At 40.2% G+C, this 14,836-nt stretch overlaps 1 protein-coding gene across 1 annotated transcript; it reads right to left on the minus strand.

Annotated features, from left to right (window-relative positions):
• Positions 1-395: 395 nt before the first annotated feature.
• LOC115730570 (zinc finger protein 8) lies at positions 396-1,313 on the minus strand. Its single transcript, XM_030661184.2, has one exon. The coding sequence runs from the start codon at positions 1,192-1,194 to the stop codon at positions 436-438; it is 759 nt and encodes a 252-aa protein (XP_030517044.2). The 5' UTR covers positions 1,195-1,313; the 3' UTR covers positions 396-435.
• Between the last annotated feature and the right edge of the window lie 13,523 nt (positions 1,314-14,836).

A 14,836-nucleotide genomic window follows, 5' to 3' on the forward strand; every position in this document is an offset into this window, starting at 1 on the left:
TGTGTTTCAGGCACACGCTGTAAGTCCAGATGCTGATGAGAAGAAGTCGCGCCCGAAGACAAAGTTAGCTGCAGATCATATATTTCGCCACTGATACAACTTATACGCAGCTCTTTATTCTGAAGAACAAGCGAAATTCCGACATGCGAGTGATTGCGATGAGCACAAAGGCATGATGATGTTTGTCTACATCAATTCGAGATCTATACTCGCCTCATTTACATAATAAGAATCAAAGCAGAAAGGTTATCGTTGTTATGGAGTCAGAAATAGCAAGGAGGGTTTCCATAAATTAGAACCGTTTCTCTCTTTCTCTCTCTCGTATTTTTTTTTTTTCCGCTTATGATTGTGACAAAAACGTTTAGTACCACGCAATTTGAGAGAATCAGAATTCTTGAAAATCCTCGTCAATTATATGGAATTCAACCAGACCCGCTACAGATGAAGATCCAAGCTCACATGGTCCTGCATGCTTGCCTTCCCATCACAAGCGTACCTGCTTTGAGGATTCGCGCTATTGCCTCCGCCTGGAGATCGCTTCATCGCCTCATCCCCGGCAAATAACGGCAACGGGTGCGCTGAGTGGTGGTCCCGGCTGAAGCCGGAGCTACCGGCGGGGATCCGCCACAAGGCTAGAGGACTCCCGTTTATGGGCTGTTGATGAGAGACAGAGCCGTGGCCTCCATAAAACCTAGTGCTGTTACTCGAAATGGTGGCGTTGCTACCATTGTTGCTCCATGTAGGGTAAGTCATGGCGGCGGCCGAGCCGAGCCGATAGTTCATGAAGCCGTAGACTTGGGTGTCGGAGAGGCCACCGTGGGCCATGGCAGACTGGAGGTGGGCGCGCTTGGCGTGTTGGCGCTCTCGCTTGTGCGCGTTCTGGTGGCCGCCGAGGGCTTGCGAGGTGGGGAAGTTCCGGCAGCAATAGTGGCACTCGAACCGCCGCCCGCTCTCCCCGTTGCTGTCGCCGTCCTTGCTTGCCTCCTCCGCCACGCCGGGCTCGGCGTCACCCCCACAGTCCATCTCGTTGTTGCCGCTGTGGCCCTGGCCGGCGCTGCCCTCGGCCCCGAACTCGATGCCGAACAACTTGATGCCCTTCTCCTTATTGACCGGGGCGGGGCGGATGAAGGGAAGTTGAGAGAAGGACTCCACGTTCATGAAGTCGTGAGTCTCTCTCTCGTGCGTCTTCTCCATTGGAAAGAAGAGACAGAGAAGAGCCACCCTTTGGAGGAGGAGGAGGAGGAGGAGGAGGAAGAGGAAGAGAGGAGTGTTTTGGGGGGTTTTTATGTGGAGGCTAAGTGTTTGAAAGAGGAGGCATGGGGCCTTCATAAGAGGATTATATCATCCATGGAGGATTTGAGGGATGACCCATCGACGAGACTGAGGACTGACAAAGCCAACTTCAACTCATTGGTACGTTTAGAGAGAGAGAGAGACAAAGAGAGAGTTTTGCGTCGTCACAATTGATTAAGTAATAGTTTTCAGACAACTGTGAGTGGGATCCACTCTTATAAGAATTAGAAGACAGTTCAACAGTATTGTCAATTATGCAAAATAAACGATGATAGTGTGTTGATCTACAATTGAAATTGTATTGTTTCTAATACTATTGTTAGAGAAGCATTTTCCATAAAAATTTATGCCCCACAACATACACGGTTATTCTCACAGTTACTCAAAAACTGTTACGCTAGTAAAACCTTTTGCCTTATTGCCGAGGACTTGAGCCTGACATATTCCTTGCCATTTGACTTCTTACCTGCATGCCGTTTCTTTCTTGAATTTTTCTTGTGCCATCCAACTAATGTCATCGCTGCTAGCGAGATTTAATGTCACCTAAAAGCTACTGAATTCATGACGACCTCAGATCGAGCTATGAAGAGATGTCATTCTTCTCCCCGAAAACAAATGAGGTGCGAATACTTCTAAGTGCTGTATAGCTTTTAGCACAAGTCTTATGTTAGTCAAATTGTCAAAAGGTCGTATATAGAATATTCAACAGCTTTTTATACTAATAGGACCCTGCCAAACTTTGCCACAAACTACTACTTTCGAGGCATTACAGTTGTCATCTTTGTTAAAAAGTTCAATTCAAAAGTTGAATTTATCCGATGGAGGGAGAGAGGGTGGACGCAAATACATGAAAAAATTAACATTAGCTCTGATATCATATTTGAAAAACCAACTCAAAAGTTTTAACCTAATATTTGAACAAACACATATAAGACCCGTTGTCAAGCGATATGGGATAATGTTTCAACGGTCTCAATAAAGTGCAAATGTCATGACAATGACCAAAACCAAGCTCATTTAGATCCCCTCCTCTTGTATAAGGAACGCAAATGTTGCAATTTCAACTGAATGAAATAGGACCTATTTGAATTGTGATGATTTTAGCAAACAAGATTGTGGCAGTTCATATGGAAAAAGTAGCAAAAAGTTTTAAACTGTTATATTGGTATCAATTCAATCATAATCCTTTCAATTGAGTTAATTTAATCCCAAAGCTTTATATTAGTACCAATTTAGTCCATCCCGCTAATTTAGGCGAAAGTTGCCGACATGGATACCTGTCATCATACGTAGCACAAATGACATTGACGTATACATTATTTTATATTTTTTTTCTTTTATTCTTGTTTGTCTGTCTTTCCTTTTGTTTTTTTTTTTTCCTTTCCCCTAGTTTTTTTTTTCTTTTCCCCTTTCTTTTTGGAGATAGCCGTTTAAACCGACCATGGCCGGTGAGGGCTAGCCTCGCTTGGGTGAAAGCAAAGCGCTGGCGAGGCTAGCCATGGCCTATTGCCGGTGGCAAGTAACCGGCCACCGGCGAAAAGAGAAGGGAAAGAAAAAGAAATTAAAAAAATGAAAAAATTATATAAAAAAATGTCCACGTCAGCACCAGTCGTGCCACGTAAGACGACCGACATTCACGTCGCCGATTTCTATTCTAAATTATCATATGTATTGGTTTCAATGTGAAAAATTTTAAGACTAATTGGCTTATTTACAAGATTTAGGATTGAATTTATATCAATACAATAAATTTATGACTTTTTTAGTTCATATTTGACACACAAAAAAAAGTACGATTTGGTTTTGTTATGGCTAAAGTTTCCAATGACGCAATTTTTATTTTCCTTGTTAAGATACCTAGCAACATATTTTTGTGGATGTCCTTCTATAACTTGTCTAGACGTACGAGTATCAAGTGATTTGACCTTGATTTATTTCTAGAAAGCTTTATCGTGCCATAATAAATACATGGCGTGCATAAAATCTTCCCTTTTGCGAATAATTGCTTGTTGATGGTCTGATACGTGGGTAAGAGCAGATGAAGTACAAGTACAGATTCATGTGATAAGAAATTCTTTTAAGTGACTTATCTGTTGATATTTAGCACAGAAAAAGCTTTTACAAATGAAAAATGTTTCCTGACAATCTTATTAGAGACAAGACAATCTCAATCGTAAATCTATAGACTATCACCATGTGTTTTGCATAAAACACTCATTAATTGAGAGATCGTGTGATCATAAATAACTGACAGTACTGTCATACTATCATGCTAGCAGCTTTCTTTACAAATTGTGATATGAAGAAAAAGGTTTTACAATTCATATATCAATGAGTGAAGAATTCTTAGGACAGAAAGAAATTCATATATCATTATCAAACAATAAGGAGATAAAACAATGCAGAATTTGCGCTTGAAAAGATGGGATACATCTCGTGCTCGGCTCCTTATTTGGCTCAACCACTCGAGGGTTTTTATCTCAGTATGAACGGCTTATCTTTTAATGGGACCCAAAGAGATAGACTTAGGCTCCGTTTGTTTGAAAAGAAATGGGTGATTTGAAAAATATTTTTCTAAAAATGATCACATGTCTCGTTTAAAATAATTAGTCAACAAAAAATATTTTCATTATTGAACAACAATTTGTGTTTAAATATTTTCACAAATGATGATAATATTTTTTTCGTTCATTCATTTTTGTAAGTGATATAAGCGATCGTTTTTGAAATTTATTTTTCAAATTACTTACTTTTTGTGAAACAAAAGGATTCTTAATTTTATACGTGAAACTGACTTAAGTATCACTTGATTACTCTGTGAGAGAGAGGGAGGAGCTCATCGTCCCCAGCAAGTCCATAGTCAAAAAAAGAAGGAAAGTCACAAACTTTTTTAAAGTATAAATCCAAGAGATGGCAGTACATCATTGCGACTTACATGTCAACATGCTAATGTATATACAGATAGACCATATTGAGGGAACTATACATAGTTTTGGTACCATTTTTCGAGAGAGTACACACGAGACAGTGAAGGGACAGGAGAGCCTTTCTTTTTTTATTTGTTGCTTTTTCAAGTTCTGTCCAGTGTACAATACTCAACATACCCATCGCTCAACAACCCATGTTTTAGTGAAATGTCTGTAAGGACAGAGAGGGAAATGTCCAGGACGACTCTCTCTCTCTCTCTCTCTCTCTCTCCAGGACCAGGGGGCAGAGAGAGAAGTTGGTGTTGGTTCTTTATAGCTGTTGGCTGTGTTATATCTGTTGCAGGGATTCTGCAGCAAGTTGTGGTCCTTTTTATGATGAACATGTTAACTAGATTTCAGGATCAACTGATGAGGGAAGTGAAAGTCTATCTACTTGTTTCTTCAATCTTCTTTTGATTTGATGAGCCAAGTACAACACTCTCTCCCAGCCTTTTCCTTCTCTCTTTGGGTCCTGTTTCCTCCCTTATTATTACTACTACTTGTTGAATTATCATCCGGGTCTTCTTGATCACTATGATCACAATAATGAAAAATGTTTTTGATTGCCATTGGTTCCTGAACAATGTGCGTGTCTTTGTTTTTTTTTATATATATATAACTAAGCATTCTTCTTTAACATGAAGTTGTCTTGAAAAACTAATCATTTTTTTGAAAAATGATTTCCTGAAAATCAATTATTTTCCTAATAAATGATTTTCCGGAAAGTATTTTCGAGCTAGTCTTGAAAAAGAGGTTTAATCATGAAGTCTCATTACCAACAAGTTCTTGAAATATGAGTGAATAAATGTTGAGTAAACAAAACCCACCACGGGCATGGCGTGTTTAGTGAGAATCAAACCATTTGGCGCCGGTGTAAGCCACAATCAGGGGTTCGAAACTCTCCCAACGCGTTTCTCGGACTTAAGTGGGAAGCCCTTGCTGGTGGGCTACGGGACCAACCTCCCTCCGGGTATAGTCGCCGTCGGAAGGGTGAAACCGAATTACGACTGGCGGATCCTGGATCATAAAAAAAAAAAAAAAATTGTTGAGTAAACAATTCACAGTATCACTACACTTAGGAAACATTAAGCTTCGTGGTTCTGTTTATAACCCAAAACAGTAAATACTTAAAAGGGATAATGTTCTGTGAAGCTTCTCTTTCCTTGCTTTCACTTCTTTCAAGAACCGCTCAGGCAAAAACTTTTAAACCGTCTGTTAACGCAGAAAGCTGCTTGTATTCAACCTAAGGTACAAAACGATGGAGAGAGATGGAGAGACAGAGAGAGAGAGAATTTGCGTGCTGATGATGATCTTTTGTTGGTATGAGGGTCTTCTTTTGCTGCTGAGTTCCTTTTTCCTTCTCATTTCCTCAGTGTGTAGCTTTTGAGAGAGAGCTGGAAGATGGATCTGAAGTAGCAATTTAATGATGCTGAACTCACTGCTTTTTTCATACATGCTTGGCTCGTTTTGCAATTATTCCCAGCCCCAGCTGCTCACTCGCTCATAACTCTCCGCCTTTTTCTTTGCCATCCCAAGACAAGCCTCTCTCTCTCTCTCTCTCTCTCTCTCTCTCAACTTTCTAGGGCATTGTCTTATTATGTGATCTTTTCTTGGACTACTTGGGTTTGAGCTCCATTTGCACGCATTAATGTTTTTAGGGTTTAACGGAAGTACCATTTGATGGGATTGTACCAATCTCGAAGGAAAGTGGGCCCACCCCTCCTCAACATGTCTTTGAAAAACTCCACATCACTCCTAACTCCAACAGCAACCCTTCATTCATGCAAGCACTCTTTGCCATTAAAGTCACGGTCACAAAGGTTGTGATTTCTTGTTGGGGGGACCATTGCAGATCTATAAGGGTTTCAATGCAACTGCACCAGTTATACCTCAATAACAAACCATATGAAGGTGATTCTATAATCCAAGGGTTTTAACGAGTGTCTCTGAAGTACTTGCTAAGCGCGTTTAATGAGGAAAAAAATCATATTTTCAAACAATTGATTATGTATATCATGAGAGCAATCAGTGCATTGTGATATGTGCTTCTAAGGTAAGGCACTTTTAACAAAATCCTCATGAATTATATGTGTCTGGCAAATATCCAAGAGCTTGCTTGATGTTTCTTGCCCCCAAATGATTTGGTGTATGATGAAGTTTTGCATTTGAGAAGTTAAAAAACAACTAGGGTTTTACATACAAAGCATGAAGCGATTGCTTCCCGATGCTATTGCACTGTAGCCATTCAAAGCAAAGGCGTCATATAAGCTAACTGGGTCAATAAGAGTAAAAGGATACAACGTCGTTAGCACCTTCCCTTAACTTTACAAATCGTCATTGAAGAGGAGCCTACAATGATGCTTGCCCAACTTCCAGAGTCCAAACCATAATCCTTGATCTGGTCAAACCCCTCCTCCCCGATCAAAGAAACGATTTTGAGATGGCTTTCCCACATAAATTTTGGGACATCACGTCCAAAGTAGTTACTGATGTAGTAGATACTCATCTTTATTATGATAGAGCAGGACTTTGGCTAGCCCTTCAATCATGCCATGAATGAACACAGCTTCAATATTCAGAATTAGATGCATATATCAATGCCATAAGAGCACGATTGGTTCACGTCCAATTGACGGTGTTAAAAATTAATAAAGAAGAAACACATCAATGGAAAACCCTCGATATCATAAAAGAGGAGCAAGAGCTAGGCAACTTCCATCCCGGATGCGATTGTTTCCTTTAAAGTTTGCTTGTCACATACAATACATGTACGTTTAATCGGTAAAACCTTACCTTATAAAGTGCAATTTTAGCTTCAATCTAACTAATCATGGTCCGACATATTAAAAAAAAAATTGGAGATGGGCTGGACTCGGCTCGGCTCGGCTCTGCTCGGCTCGGCCCAGCTTGGGAGATAGAGAGAGAGAGAGACAGAGTCGTGGAGGTGGGGTTGAGGATGCATGTTGTGGCACAAGGGAAGGGTCGCTATCTATTTGTTCCTCAACTCTTTCCCCAATGGGTGGCCTGAGTGCGACCTTGCCTCTGGCAACTCCTGCGTCTTTTGCCTCCCACCTTCGCTCCTCTCTTCACCACCAAGTCCTTAGCTTGACCCTCCATCACTTTTTTTCTTCTTCTTTTTATTTAGGTTTCCTGTTCTGTTCCTCACATGTGTGGACCATGCATATAGATTAATCATGCACTCACACTGCCCCTCTTCTCTTTAGCTTTGTCAACCTCAGCTACCTATAGAGCTTGTTTGGAACCGACAACCTTGTGGTGGTTGAATGTAGGAGTCATTATTGCCAAGAGTCTTTATTGCGTAGATTTCTTCTATGAAATCAATCCCTTGGATACGTTTGGAAGCATAGAGGTTTTTACCTTGCCCCTTTTTTGCAAATGACCGTGTTTGATGCTTTATTCCGTTTGAGGAACTTCGGAGCTTGTTGGTATAACTTTTACGTTACAACTCTCGTCCCTATCTTCCATCATCAACGGAGAAATTACAGAACTCTGCTCCTATTTGATCTTTACCCAAGTCCCAAATCATAAACTAATGGACCCGTATCCCGATTTGTAAAGTTTTCGACTAGGATTTCTAGCTTTACAAGCTCATCATGGATATAAGTTTTGCCAAAACAAAGGGGGTCATGAAAATGATAGCATTATTTGTTTTTTGTCCTTGTTAGTGATAGACAACTGAATTGGTTAAAGCTTTTGAGATTTCCACCCATTTGACCTACGAAATTTTCTATTCTTTGCCAAATTCAGGAAAATTGGGAAAATACCAGAAGCCCCAAGAAATTAAAATAAAAAAAGGAGATCGTGGGCCGGTTCATGTGTCCCTTCTCCAATGACTAGTCCCACCTTGATCCTGCTTTTTAGACAATATTAGAAACCGAAAATGTTAGAGAAGGATGCCTCCCGAAAAACAAAGTTTCAGACATTCCTGTGCACATAATATCACTGGGGGACTTCTCGTTATCCACAGCAAGCATTAATAAAGTGCCTACGTTGTCTGTAATGTGGTATTGGGAGAGATATTTCATACTCTCAGAAAAGAACAGAAAGGAAGAATGTGGATGCGAGGGAGAAGCAACTGAGCAAGTGCGGAGACAAAGAACAATGTGCTTGAGAGAGAGAGAGAGAGAGCCCACACGCTCTGCTCTTGGATCACTCAAATTGTAAATGATAAAAGCGAGCACAACATGGGAAAAAGAACACAAAATGGCATTGCATGGACACAAGATCATGAGCATTATCTTGTAGGGTCTTTTCACATGTTAAAACCCACTTAAAACTGTCAACATAATTCGGACAGCTCTAGCTCTTCCAACTCCTTAAAAGCTCCGATGGGTATCACTCGTTTGTCTGAAGCTGAGAGTTCACTTTGGTTTGGACCACCCCAAGGCATCTTTTCAGATGTTGCATTGACGCTTCTGTGTGGGCTATAATCCTTCCTTTCTTTTCTTTTCTTCTTTTTTTTTTTTTTTTTTTTTTGGAGTTCTGTGATATATATCCTTGTCCCTTTCCCTTTCCTAACCTAATTTTTCATTGTGTGGCACGATTATATTTGCCTCCAATGTTGATTGGGTTGAATAGTTGCATACTTGTTATAGTTCCATCAATGTGAGAAAGATTTCTTATGTCGACATCTTCCCCTACCGTTGAGGAGTTGCATACTTGTTGTAGCCTCTTGATGTTAATTAGAGCCATGATTTTTCCAAAGAAAAATCCGATGTTCATTCGATTATCAAGTGCATATATGAAGCCAAAAAAATGTACATCTATATATTAATCGTTGATTATGGCTCTGAGTTAGTCTAAATTTATCTGAAATCCGAACTATGATTGAATTGCAAGGAAATCGGACAATATTATGAGAATCCAAATGGAACTCTTACCAACAAGATCGTGGGTGATGCAACAAAAATAGGTAAATTAATTCCGTGTAGGACTTCTTTTCCTTGTTGAAGTTGGTGTCCATGTTGACGTAGGCGAAGGGCTCATGTTATCTTGCATATAGTGATTATGTTGTTGAGCTTGGTCTCGCGTGCATGTGCACTTACTGCGTGTGAAAACTTGCGAGAGATACAAACTACAAAGAGCATCGAGAGACGGTTCTGCAATTTACCTCTTTAACCAAATCGCTTCGTTTGTTCACCATTCTGCGCAGATTGTGACACCAATCAATCAAATAGGGAACCAATCAATCAAATACGGAAAATTGTCATCTTCCTAAACCATTGGCAATTTTTTTTTCAATTTAGTTCTAACCCTTTTAAGTTTGCCGATTCGGTCTTAAATCTTTTCACATTGTGTCAATTCGGACATATGGCCGGAAATCACTAATATAGACATCGTTCGTTCTACGTGGCACCGCCGGCGTTGACATGGACATTTGTGATAATATTTAATATATTCATGAATATTTCTATGTATTTTTTATTTTATTTTCTTTTCTTTTCTCTTTTTCTTTTTTCCTTTTTTCCTTTTTTTCTTTTTTGCCTTTCTTTTCCCTTTTTTTTTCCCTATAGCATCGGGCAAGGGCCACGCTCGCCAGCTTGAGAGGATTGCACCCCTCCCCCCCGGACGAGGGTCAAACTTGCTTGGGCGGGCTATGGCCGCCCTCGCCCAATCCAACTAGGGCCTAACGCTGGAAGGAAAAAATGAAGGGAAAAAAGGAAAAATAAAATAATAAAAATTATCTACGTCGGCGATTTTCAGCCAATAAGACTAAATTGGTAAAGGTTAAAATGTTTAAGACTGAATCGGTAAACTTAAAAGGCTTATGACTGAATTGGCAAAAGTGCAAAAGGTTTAGGACTTTTTTGACAATCTTCCCCAATCAAATACATGCAAGTAACATAAGAATAAGGGCAGTGGCCTTGGAAAGCAGAAGCAGCACGATCGTGTCTCATTCAATGTTGATGTTCAAGATCGAGAGAGATCGAGAGAGAGAGAGAGGGGGGGAGGAAGAAGCGTGGGGTCCGTAAACACTTGGAAACTCAAAAATCATCAATCAAGTTGGAGAGTTAACATGGGCCAAGGGCGTTTGGTTGAGTTGTGTGGCCATGGCGCACCATAATGATGGCAAAGAGATTTTTCACACATATGTTTGCGTGTGTGTGTGTCTGCGTGTTCGACATTAAAAGCACGACAAAGCACTAAGTATCTGAGGCTTTGGTAGTTGCAAAACCTAACCACGTTCACATGAACAACGTTCCCTTCATTTACTCTTCCGCCACCGAAAATAAACGGCAAAAAAAAAAAAAAAACAGAAGAAATGGTCCACATCGATCCAATCCTCAATACACCAAGATGTGGACACATGATTCATGTGACAATTCCGAATTATGCATGGATCTCTCTCCCTCTCTAATTTCTTTCGCAGCTATTAACGTTGTCGATGACTATTCTTGTGCAAATCGCAAACCCCTTTCAAAGATTTAATTATATGCGGCATGCATGAGATGAATCCTTTGATTACAATGAGTAACTTAACTTACTGCGCGTATTTCAATTGGATAGTATGGAATTTTACTAAGTATATGCAGGCATGTTTACAAGATTTGTGTATTAAGCAATGTGGCAGGTTCCTTGTTGGGTGTAATTATGAGTGACTGTTTGGATGTCACTACTCAATTCGGCTCATGAACGGTCTATTATTTGGAGGCGGAACTTAGTACGCCAGGCATTACCCGAATGCTAAATCGCTTGATGATGCTTCTTAGGTTACGTCAATCATCCCTTGCCTAGATCCGGCAAGGGCTATGGCCAGTGAGGGGAAGGAAATAGGAGGGAAAATATAAAAAGAAAAAAAAAATGAGACTTTTTTTAAAAAGAAATTGCAAAAATTTTGACGTCGGCAATTTCTAACGTGGGGTCGATTAGACGAGTCTTACACGTTTGTTGTACTTATTCACCGATACAAAGCTCACCATAAAATTGAATGGGAGCCTAAGAGAGGAGTTAACTATCATGGGCTTGTGGTAGGGCCTAGTACTTGCCACGATAAGCAATGGCTTTCTGAGCATCCTCAGGGTGGTCCAAGAAAAGCCCAAATATACCTCCAATGTCCTTCGTTTTCATCTTCCTTCGCACTGGCTAGCTACCTCCCCACACATGCATGAATGGGACATTTTCTTCCAAAATGTCTTAAAGGACGTGGGGCCGTCGTCGTCGACCCGCCCAATCAAAAAAATCTCATCGATGGCCGTGAATCGAATCGGCGGGATAACGGTGCGTGACCAAGGACGGAGGCAATAACTACAGCTAGAGTTGCTAGTTGTTAGAGATTTAATTTCCTTATCGGAGTAAATTTTTTTATTTTCTTGTTATGGTATGTTCCAATGTTTGAGCAGCGACCTTCTCTTAGATATGCAAATAACTGTATTGGCCTAAGCGTCAAATCGATCCATTTGATTGCTGAGGAATTATTTTTGTCGCAATTTATACAAATCGACAGGAAGAAGAATAGAGGCCAGTGGGGGTCCCTTGACGTCAATTGCCCTTTTTGCAGGTTCCTCGGACTTCATCGTGCACTTAACCTTTTATGGTATCTCGGAGATCTTGCAAGACAAACCCATTTCGAGGTCTTGATGGGAAATGCCAACTAACTTACCCGAATGATTGGATGTTTTAACCGCACATTTATCGATGCTTTCCACTCATAGGGCATAAGATATCCACAAAATGAATTAAAAAAAGGGATTCGGATAGTAAGGAGTGTACGTGTTTGTGAAGTATAATTAAATCGTAAAACGTTATTATCGTGTAAATAGATCCTAAAATTTGTGAAAAATGTATGATATTCAAGTATCTCTATGGATCCGTAAGTTTGAAATGATGGAAATTTTTTTGATATGGTTTTTCTATATGTTTTTTATGTTACCCAATTTGTGCATTTTGGTGGATACTTGGCATTAATTTTGACACCAACCATTGCGAAGATTGAAAAGAAGAAATGGTAGACCGAGATGAAAAAAGAAGACAATGGAGAAAGGGAGAGGAAGTGGGGCAAGGCAGCGGTGACTGCCGTCCATGCATCGGCGATGGCCTCTCGCCCCCATGGGAAGAAGGCACTAGAGCCGTGACCCCATGAACAAACACCGAGATGGAAGAGAATAAACAAGGGGGAAGGGGATGGCGGACTTAGGCGAGGCCGAGCTCACTTGAGCCTTCTTGCTACCATCATCGGTGATGGTGGCGTATTGCAGCGATTCCGCCATCATATTAACTCCAACGAGTAGAGGAGATTAACGGGTGAGTGGCCCCCGCCTAGGCGTGCGACAGGACCAAGCGGAATATGGTCGGTTTTCCACCTAGTGTGGTCCGGAAATTTTTATAAAAAGTTGGGTTAATACCATGGAAAAACCCCAAACCGCTACACTTATAACAAATTTAGCTCAAACTATTTTTTTAATCACAAAAAATTTGAAACCAGTGCACCTATGACAAATTTACTTGATACTATTTTTACGACTACCAAAAACCTTAAATTTGTACATTTGTGATAAATTTACCCCTATACTATTTTTTTTTTACCACTAAAAATCCCAAACCGATATACATGTGACAAATTTACCCTTCGTTAGTTTCTATTAAATTGAGTTAATATCACGAAAAATTTTCAAATTGATACACATGTGACAAACAAAGGATAAAAACCCCCAAACATGTACATCCGATAATTGACATGTGTCATCTAACTTAATAATTTGATGATAAAATTTAACGGAAACTAACGGAGAGTAAATTTATCATTAGTGTACTAGTTTTGGGTAAATTTGTCAAAAGTATATCAATTTAGGATTTTTGGTGGTCAATAAAATAATTTAGGATAAATTTATTATAGGTGTACCAATTTAGGGTTTTTTGTTATGTTAGCCCTAAAAACTTATGCGTTATAACTTGTAAATGGAACTGGGCAACACATACGATGAACAGTTTCGAAATTTTCTTCAACGCACTTGTAGCAGAGCCCAAGGCCTTTTGTGCCCAGCTGGGCTTGTTACTAACATGAGAGTACACACTTCCATTTTGTCGATCCAACCCATCCATCCACAACTTATATTTCTAGTGCTTGGTGCTTCAGTCTCGGACTCACTTGGGACCCAAGACCTACGAGAGAGGCACCGATTTCGGCATGCCCGGGTTCGCGGGCCACGAGCGTCACTAGAGAGGAACGGAGAAAAACTGGTGATTGGTTTGGAGGGGAAGATCTGTTTATGATATAATTCAAGAAAGAGTCGTCTCATTTCCTTACTTCTTCGTTATTTCCTTACTTCTTCGTTCTTTGTAATTCGTTCACTTCAAGGCTCGTTCTGAATGCCACATAACATTATCATCAAGAGAGATCCTTTCCACCCAACCAAAACGATGATCTTACAACGAGAGATTAGCATTCCGGATGGCTCTCCTAATCCGGCAATAGAGAATGCTTATATATATATTGTGTGTGTGTGTGTGTGTTATTAACTAATTTTCATAAAACCGTGGCAAATGCCAAAAAATATTTTATGGGCCAAGCATTGTTGTCTAAATGGTCTCCCTCCAGCCGGAAAAATTATTCGATAAGTCTTAAATTTATTGCTATTTGAATAACTCGGTCTCAAACATTTAAATTTTGTCAATTGAATCCATCCAGTCAATTTCAACTAAAAATTGCTGACTTGGAGGCCAGTGATGTCACATAAAACGGTAAGCATTCATTTTTTTTTCCATTTCTTTTCCTTTCTTTATTTTCCTTTTTCTCCATCAAGTCCGGCAAGGGTCATTGATCGACCATAGGCGAGGGCCGGCAACCATCGTGGATCACTGGGCAAGGGTCACGAAGCCCTCGTCGGGCTTGGCAGGGAAAAAAAAAGAAGTATAAGAAAGAAAGAAATAATTACAAAAAAAATTCAGAAATTTTAAAACAAAATTATAAAAATTTGTCCACGTCAACGTCGGTCGTACCACGCAGGACGCCCGGGGTCCACATCAGTAATATCCTGCTAAAATTTGCTGGATGGACTCAATTGACAAAATGTCAAAAGGTTTATGATTCAATTGTCAAAATTAAAAAGTTTATGTTTGAATTGGCCAAAGTGCAATAAATTTAGGAATTTTTGAAGAAATTCCTCCCATAAATCCCTATTTTGCCCTCAAATAATTGGCCCCGGACAGCGAAGGCTTTCAAATCACAACAGTCTAAGACATTGGACGTTCAGGATAAAGCGTCAAGATATTGACCCGACAGACTTGTGCGTTCCAATTTTGTCTGTGATATCCATGCCCAGCTAAGTTTGAGAAATCAGAACGAACATGAACACTGAACATTTATGGTTTGAAGGTCTTTGAGACATGTGACATGGGACCAAACAGGCTTTGATTGTGGTTGAGGTATTTCTGTCACCGGTATTTGAATATAAAAGCCTCGCTAACCGTCTTTCACCCCCAATGAAAGGGAAAGAGTTCCTTGAATTCGTAATATCGCGTGTGATGGTCGTTTGATCAGACGAATCGACCTTTAGGGAATTGACCCGTGCGGTAACTTTTCTCGAGCTACGTATAGGGATGGCGATTTGCTGGGGGGC

This window comes from Rhodamnia argentea, chromosome 10, assembly GCF_020921035.1.
Source record: "Rhodamnia argentea isolate NSW1041297 chromosome 10, ASM2092103v1, whole genome shotgun sequence".
Lineage (NCBI taxonomy): Eukaryota > Viridiplantae > Streptophyta > Magnoliopsida > Myrtales > Myrtaceae > Rhodamnia > Rhodamnia argentea.

Bases quoted from the DNA above. Each gene is read 5' to 3' on its own strand.
- LOC115730570 (XM_030661184.2), bottom strand. From the start codon at position 1,194: ATGGAGAAGACGCACGAGAGAGAGACTCACGACTTCATGAACGTGGAG.